At 33.9% G+C, this 8,296-nt stretch overlaps 1 protein-coding gene across 5 annotated transcripts; it reads right to left on the minus strand.

The window, feature by feature from the left end:
• Positions 1-3,672: 3,672 nt before the first annotated feature.
• LOC141724376 (delta-1-pyrroline-5-carboxylate synthase-like) lies at positions 3,673-7,028 on the minus strand. 5 transcript variants are annotated; one of them, XR_012576622.1, is made up of 6 exons: positions 6,826-7,028; positions 6,648-6,724; positions 4,673-5,114; positions 4,491-4,593; positions 3,991-4,335; positions 3,673-3,909 (listed from the first exon to the last, which is right to left on the minus strand). XR_012576622.1 is itself a non-coding variant. In XM_074526501.1 (6 exons), exons 3-6 carry the CDS (start codon positions 4,851-4,853, stop codon positions 3,898-3,900), a joined length of 318 nt encoding a protein of 105 aa, XP_074382602.1. In that variant the 5' UTR covers positions 4,854-5,114; positions 6,648-6,724; positions 6,826-7,028; the 3' UTR covers positions 3,673-3,897. The 5 variants fall into 5 exon arrangements, 3 of the variants coding, with proteins under 3 accessions (XP_074382602.1, XP_074382600.1, XP_074382601.1); XM_074526501.1 differs by having other exon boundaries at positions 3,991-4,012; XM_074526499.1 differs by having other exon boundaries at positions 3,991-4,044; positions 4,181-4,335; positions 4,491-5,114.
• Between the last annotated feature and the right edge of the window lie 1,268 nt (positions 7,029-8,296).

Here is an 8,296-nt window from a genome sequence, read left to right on the forward strand (position 1 = left end):
ACAAGTCATTTATTCACTAGAGAACTCAGAGTTATCGACAAGTCAACATTCATTAGAGAACTCTGAGTTATCGATAAGTCCAATTTCACTGGAGAACTCAGAGATATTGATAAGCCAAAATTCACTAGAGAACTCTGAGTTGTCGACAAGTCAAATTTGACTAGAGAACTCTGAGTTATCGATAAGTCAATAAGCCATTAGAGAACTCAGAGATATCGATAAGTCAAAGTGAAGATATAAAGACTAGAGATCTCTACAAGCCAAATTCTCTTATAGAGAACTCAGAGACCTCTACAAGTCAAATTTGCTATGGAGTATTAGAGATCTAGATAAGCAAATATACTTATCGAGATGTCAAGTTCTCTATAGACCAAATGGAGATCTCGAGGTAAAATCTCAGAGTATAAAATTGTAGATTAGTTCAATATCCAAGATTAACAATCAACAAACAATCTAAATAGCTGGATTTACAAGTATACAAAAAGCATCTTGAAGGATGTGCAAGATCAATGGTGAATATTAACTGACAAAGGAAGATCAAGATAATCACAGGATGCTAAAGATATGCTAAGCCAGAAATAGAAGATATACTTTTCTATAAATGGAAATGACAAGTGACTGTTTACAAAAGCTAATAGCATGTTTTATTGTACACTGTGTAAACCAACACTTAACTGAATTATAAAGTTAACACTGGTCCTTTAGTCAGAAGTAACAATTTAGATAGAAAATCTTGTAACACTCTCAAGAAGAAGCTAAGCTCTTTATCAACAAAGAGCCTAGAAATTTTGTGGCAAAACATTCTTAATTTTAATATAAAATTAAGTGAGTTTTGAAGATCCGTGTTCTTTATTTCTGCAAGCTTAATTTCTGCATGAACACATTTTTACTACAAGATTTGATTTACTTTGTTCTACCATAAAAGATTCAAGAAATGCTCAAAAATAGTAAAACACATTCACCCCCCCCTCTATATGTTATTCATTTCCTAACAAGTGGTATCAGAGCAAAATCTGAAAGTAAACAGGTTCAAGATCTTGGAAGAATGAATACACAAAAAATCAGTAGCATCAAAATTCCTACCTTTGACAAAGTTAACTACACTCTTTGGAAAAAGAAAATGTTGCTGTTTATCAGGATGGCCAATCCACTCTATATTCAGGTACTCAAAAATGGGCCTTTCACTCCTATGGTTAGAGTTGAAGAATTAACAGATGGTGATATGGTCATTCCAGCTCATTATGCTCCAAAAGACCCTTCTGAGTATACTAAGCCTGGAAAAGAGAAATTTTCCCTGGATAGTGGCTTGCAATTGATATTGATCGAGTCACTTAACAATGTGATGTGTAACAACATTGTCAACTGTGACACTGTCAAGCAAATATGGGAAAAGATTGAGATACTCTGTGAGGCAAATGAGGAAGTTGGATCTAATCAAAGAAGGATACTGATTTCACAGTATGAAGGTTTCATGGCCAAGCCAAAGGAAAGTATAACTGATGTGTTTGAAAGGTTTAAGAAGCTGATAAATGATTTGCAGCTCCATGATAAATACTATAAAGATGAAGAAGTGAACCTGAAGTTCTTGCTTACTCAACCTGATCATTTAGAACAGAAAATCTCAGCAATTAGGGAAGGGAGAGATCTGAGCAGAATTACACTGGAAGTTCTATATGGAATTATTAAAACATATGAACTAGAAATGATTCAAAGGAAATCATTGAGATCTGGTCAAGGACATATTGTAGATGGCTCAAGTGCCTTAATTGTCAATGAAAGCCAAACATCTGTTGATGAGTCAAGATCTCAAACTCCAGTTTCCTCAACAAGTGAGAAAAGAACAAATGCTTCACAGGAACAAGTCATTCTGGAATTGGAAGAAGATGAGTTCTACACTCTTGATGAACTGGATGAGCTAGATCAGTCAATGGTTTATTTGGCTAGAAAATTCTCTAACATTAGAGTAAAGAAGCCAAGATTTTTCAAGGGTAAAGGACAGTCTTTCAACAAAGACAACAGCTGGAAAGGAAAAGGGAAGTTCACTTCTGATAGCAAGAATGGTTACAAAATTGGATCTGTTGACAGATCTAAGATAAGGTGCTAAACTGTGATGATTTGGGCTATTTTGCTACAGAATGCAGGAAACCTAAGAAAGAAAAGAAGGATAAAGCTTATCTTGAATTGGAAGCAAAGTATGAGCTCTTCTGAAGAAACAACAAACCAAAGCTTATATTGCAGAGGGTAAAAGTTGGGATGATACTGAAAATGATGAAGATGAAGAATTTGGAAATTATGCACTCATGGCCTTGGAGCAAGGAGAATCATCCTCATCTAAATCATAGGTACCAACTCTTACCACCATTGATTTAAATGTGAGTCAATATAAGGAAACTGTAGAGAAGATGAGCACAGAAATGTTTCATATTCACACAAGCATGGTTGCTGCTAATGAAGAAGTTAGCAGATTAACAAAGTTAAATGAGAAGCTTGAAAGTGAGAAGCAAGAAACTGGATTATTGTTGGTGGAGCTTGAAGCTGTAAAGCAAGAGAATGCTTATCTCAAGAACAAGCTCAAGCGTGCAAATGAAATTGAAGCAGTGCTAAGGGAGAAGCTGGAAAAGAATGAGGTGAAGTTGAAGTCTTTCAAGAATGCATCTGAGTTAATTGGAAAGTATCATGAGAAAAACAAACCATGTGCAAATATTGCTATTGGTCTTGACTATGATGCCTTGAACAACAAGAAGAAAGAGATAGGTCATAAAAGAAAAGCAACAGTTAATGAAAATGTTCCAGATATGCTGAAAAAGGTTGCATCACCTATGTTCAAGGCATGTGAAGTCAACTTTAGTGAAGAAGAATTGATTATCAAGCAAGAAATTGCTAATGAGGACAAAGAGAAGAAAATTGCAGAATCAACTCAGTCTTCCAATATTGAAGAAAAGCTCGTGGATAAACAAAGTCCCAAGACACCTGTTAAAGAGACCAAAAATGAAGATGCAAGAAAGAAAAAGAAAAATAGAATGGAAAAATAGGGATAAACAAAAGCAACAATTTTGCTTATGTTGCAGATGCTCCAAGAAAGAAATGTGAAAAATGTGGCTCTGTGAATCACCTAACTCACCTTTGTAAAAAGGCAGTTAGCAAGCCAACTGAAGGAGCCTGCAAATACAATGAAGCAAATGCAAATGATCCCTACTCCTTCTGTGACAAGTTTGACTGCATTCCATGTAACTTAAAAGTGATGAGAAGTTACCACAAACTGAGAGTAGACCCACTACGCCATAAGTGGGCTATTGTAATGCCTAAATGGTGTTACAATAGGCCCAAAAAATGTTTCAATAGGTCTATTGTAACACCAAGGGGCGTTACATATATGAGCATTACAATAGACACCCTAATGTAACACTTTTGTAACAGAGAAAAAACGTTACAAAAGGTAACTACTGTAACACTAAAAGGCCTAAATATAACATAAAATGAGTGATACAATAGCTTGATCAAGATTGCATAAATGGGACCCACTGGTGGGGCCACGTGATCCCACATGTGGGGGCCCATGTTTGTTGTGGGGTCCACATTCCTTATTGTAACACTCTATTATATATATTGTAACACAAATTTGTTGTAATTAACCAACATTAAAATAAAAAAAAAAATAATATACATGCCCTATGTATACAATAATCCCAATATGGAAATAAAATCTCCAATACATATCCAACATACTACAAAAACCAACTAAAAGTACAATAATTTGATCGATCAGTAAAATTACATATGCAATATAAAATAATTGAATCGGCAGATTAGTAAAATTCATTATCAAAGCTTGGTGACTGCGGCATAAACCTAAGAAAGTGACTGCTAAAAACACATGATCGTGTGCCATTCTTGACCTTATTCCTGAATCTGCACATGGGAATACGAATGAAAAAAGACACAAAAACTAGCATAGGAAAGAATGAAAATTGATGGTTTTTAAACTTATACCTGCAAGCCGAATAAGCAAAACCTGTATGCAAATAAATCTAATGAGTTATGTACCTGGTATTAACAATGAAGCAATGGTTTATATCCCGGGTAAGATTAGTGTTTTGAGCCGAAACAAAAATCACAAACATAGGAAAATATAATAATATTAATGCAAATTTAAACATAAAACCCTTTTTCTACGTCATACGGAGCTTTTCTAGTACTGATTGCATCATTTTCATTAAAAATGGGAATGCTCCTCAAAGCTAATAAAGAGTTCACTATCTGACCAAGTTGTACTCTAAAGTCTGCATTCTTGAAATTATTATCAGTGACCAAGAGTTGAGATGATGTCACATCCAACTGCAAAAAAAAAATTGTTTGAATACAAAAAAGCTCTTTCTTAAGGTAATAAGTCTATGATGTATAATATGTCAGCAGAACGCAAATGTATATCAATATTCTTCTATTTTTTGAAACTTGAAAATCTTAATAGTACACATATATTTTAAATGTACCTGGCTGTATAATGTGTCATAGAGTGCCATGAGGCCATTCTGTCCAACAGCTGCACATGCTTTTCCATCAAGTTCAACTTGAGGCTTTTGGAGATCAGCAAAACTGTGAGAGAAAAGACATTCGATGTAGAAGATTCTGTTGATTGACTCTAAAAGATAGGCATCTTTTATATTAAATTTACTTGCATCTTTTTCTCCAATAGCAAAGACATTCGATGTAGAAGGTTCTGTTGATTGACTCTGATCCGTAATATTGACACAGTCATGGACTAAAGACACAAGTTCATGGAGGGACTGCATAGCAAGTGGCTCCAGTTCATGCAATGTGGTCCTTTCTATAAGTTTCTTTGCTTTCGTACCCATGGTCAAACAATCTTTGTTCAGATTAGGCACATCATTATCTGTTAAGATAGCATTTTTTTATTAATGCTTGGAATCAGAGTTATATGCTCAGCATTTAGACGGATAGAAAGGACAGAAATATGAGATAGCAGTCATATACGTACAAAGTCTGGAGGACAATATAACAATAGAAGAGAAGCAAACCTATTTTTTATCAGACATGTATGCTGTATTTGTTACCGTTTGGCCCACAGCATTTGAAGCTCTACAAAGCACATGGTTCTGTTCAGATCACGATAGCCACAGTTATTGCAATGCTTATTGCTTTTCTAATTATGAAACATTGAACATAAATATAATTCTTACAACCTGAATAGTGTTTCTCACAATAAAAGGTTTCATGACATTTAATTCATAATATTACGATCGATGCAATAAATTTACTAACGAAGTATCAAAGACACAAATTCTAGACTTTTAATTAGCAGAAATAGAAAGTAAGAGGAGACAAATACAACTTCACAACATATTACAACTCTAAAATAATAGGTGGAATTAACAATTTAGAAGGGAGCACTAGTGTAGGAAAGCACAAAGGCCGCAAATTTGATAACTAAAGAAACAGGAAACAAGAAATCATAAATTTTTGAAATTTAAAAGTACGAAGTTCACACAATTTACACTTTTAGTTCAGGCAAAACAGATTTACACACGCATCATTATGAGACTAGTTAAACATAAGACAAAAAAACGGTCAACTTTTCAAGTGCACAAAGTTACATGTGAAATGTAGGGTTCTCTAGATAAAACATTTTTTTTACCAGAAAAGTATAACTGAAGTGATTGGCGAACAAGTACAGCAATAACTAATGATGTAATCACAAGTAAAAACATAAACACTGATGATCTAACCTCTAGAATACAATAGCTGCAATCTATACTTGTATCAACCTTAACTCACTATCTATTTCTAAGCTAAAACAATTACCAATCTGCTTTTTGGTTCCCCCTCCAACAACTAACCTTGGACAATTCAATGTTGAACAGAAACACATATTCTATATATTCACGTAAAGAAGATGTTACACAAAGGATTCCCTATGTGCTGGAATGTTGTATGTAGATTGTGCTTCCTTTGTCTATTTGTAGCTAGGTAAGTTACAATAATCAGTAAAGCATGCTGAATGACAGGTACAAGAAACACCGCTAAATCTTTAAGTACTAAACATATTTAATTAGTCAACCACAACATAGGCATAATCTAATTGATTATGATTAGTAGTTGATAATAATTAATTTCATAATACATTATTACTAGTTGATTCAAAATCTAATTGTTAGTTGATCACATCTTTCACACTTAAAAAATGAAAAGGAGATAAAAAAAACTAGAGTACCTGGGATTGTATCTCTCCTTATCAGCAGGCGATATATCGCCCGGGTAATGAACTTTCTCCACAAGAAGGTAATAATGTAATTTGTGCAATTCCAACTTGCTCCTTCTTGGCCACAACACTCTTCCTACTATCATCCCATTCAAGAATTATAGTAGACGTGATGCTTGAATCACCCTGTAAAGATACTTACTTCTTCATTTTCATACTGTGTTGCTGGCGAGAAGTGTTACCAACAACACTTGCAGAGCCTAAACATTTTTTCCACTAATTATCAGCCATTTCCAAAAAATTGCACCAATTACAAGCAGAGCTCAGCCGCAAAGGTACTTAAAGACGCACAATTTACTTTGCTCCATGTCACTGGATTATGTCAAGAACACTAACTAAAGGTTATAACAAAGTGGTAAAAAGAGAATACCTTAACGAAACCCAACTGAAGATGTCTTTACGAAAGCTTGAACTCCCGATCGAACTAAAACCACAATTGGAAAAGCCCTAAAATCAAAGTATAAAGCCCTAATTGCCTGAAGTTTTACAGTGTGCATGTATGTTAAGTAGAGTAGATTATATATATTTAAATCAGAAGAAATATGTACCAAAAGAACTAAAGCCCCAATTTAAAGCCCTAGAAATCCTGCAAAATCATATAAATTAAAAAGTTAGTAACAACCTTTAAATTAGAGTCATATAATTGTGGATTCAAATATAAATTTGTTCTTCAATTAATTGTTAGAGTTGAGAGAGACTGTTTTGAGAGAGAGAGAGTGCTTGTAAGAGAGATTGTTTGGCTGAGTGTGTTTTGTCCAAATAACTATGTCCAGGTCTTTTTCGTTTTAGGGGGAAAAATCCCGCCCATTTTTCACCTAGTAAATGTAGTATTTTTCAGTTTTTTATATTTTAGTTTTTAATTTTGAAAATTAATTTATTATTTATTAAATAATAATCTAAAAATGTGACTTTTAAATATATGTACAATAAATAAATTTTATAATTTATATTATATTATATATTACATTCTTGATTCATTAGTAATTCATAATATAATTTTAATACTAGTTTGATGATAATATTTCCACTTTGATATTTTAAAACTAAAAAAGTAGCTAATGTAACACCATGTGTTGGTGTTACATATTGTGCAACACCGTCATTTTTCTGCAACACTAGTTTTATAACTGTTGTAACACTAACTGAGAGGTGTTACAATAGGACAAAAATTTCTTAGCTAATGTAACGCTCATTGTAACACTTGCATTACAGTAGCCCACTTATGGCGTAGTGACCTCACGGAAATAAGAATTGGGTCTACAACAGTAAGGGAAAATGCTCAACAGTCAATGAACTCTATTTTATCTGAAACTACTCATTCTACTTCTGCTAAATCAGTTAACAAGAAGAAAGTACCAAACACTGCTTGGGTTGCTAAACACATTTAAAACTCATTGTGTGTAGGCAAAGTGAAGAAAGTCATCTGGATCATAGAAAGTCGATGTTCCAGGCATATGACAGGTGATAAAGCCCTGCTATCACAGTTTGAGGAGAAAGCTCGCAATTTGGTGACCTTTGGAGACAACAACAAAATATTCACAATGGGATATGGCAAGATTATTTTTGAAAATATTGTCATTGATGATGTAGCACTAGTAGCTGGTCTTGAAGTGAATCTTCTTAGTGTTAGCCAATTTACAGATAAAGGCTTTGAAGTTTTATTCAACAAAGAAGAATGCACTTTTATCAGCAAGAAAACTGGTGAAGTTGCTCTGAAAGGAGCAAGGAAAGAAAGCTTGTTTGTTGCAGACTTGGACTCAACAAATAAGGATGGTATTTGTTGCTTCTACACCAAGGAATCATAAGAACAAAGCAAGCTTTGGCATAAAAAGCTGTCTCACTTGAATTTCAAGGCAATTAACATATTGTTTAAAAAGGAGTTAGTAAGAGACATGCCTAAACTGGAATTTGCTCAAATTGAAGTTTGTGAAGCTTGTCAGAAAAGGAAAATGAAGAGATCAAGTCACAAGTCAAAAACTGTGAATTCTATAAGTGCACCATTGAAACTTATTCACATAG

Source organism: Apium graveolens, chromosome 5 (assembly GCF_009905375.1).
Source record: "Apium graveolens cultivar Ventura chromosome 5, ASM990537v1, whole genome shotgun sequence".
NCBI classification, from domain to species: Eukaryota; Viridiplantae; Streptophyta; class Magnoliopsida; order Apiales; family Apiaceae; genus Apium; species Apium graveolens.

Bases quoted from the DNA above. Each gene is read 5' to 3' on its own strand.
- LOC141724376 (XM_074526499.1), bottom strand. From the start codon at position 4,853: ATGGGTACGAAAGCAAAGAAACTTATAGAAAGGACCACATTGCATGAA. The intron at 4,336-4,490 runs GTACATTTAAAA...TTTTTTTTGCAG, and splicing joins ATGACACATTATACAGCCAG to TTGGATGTGACATCATCTCA.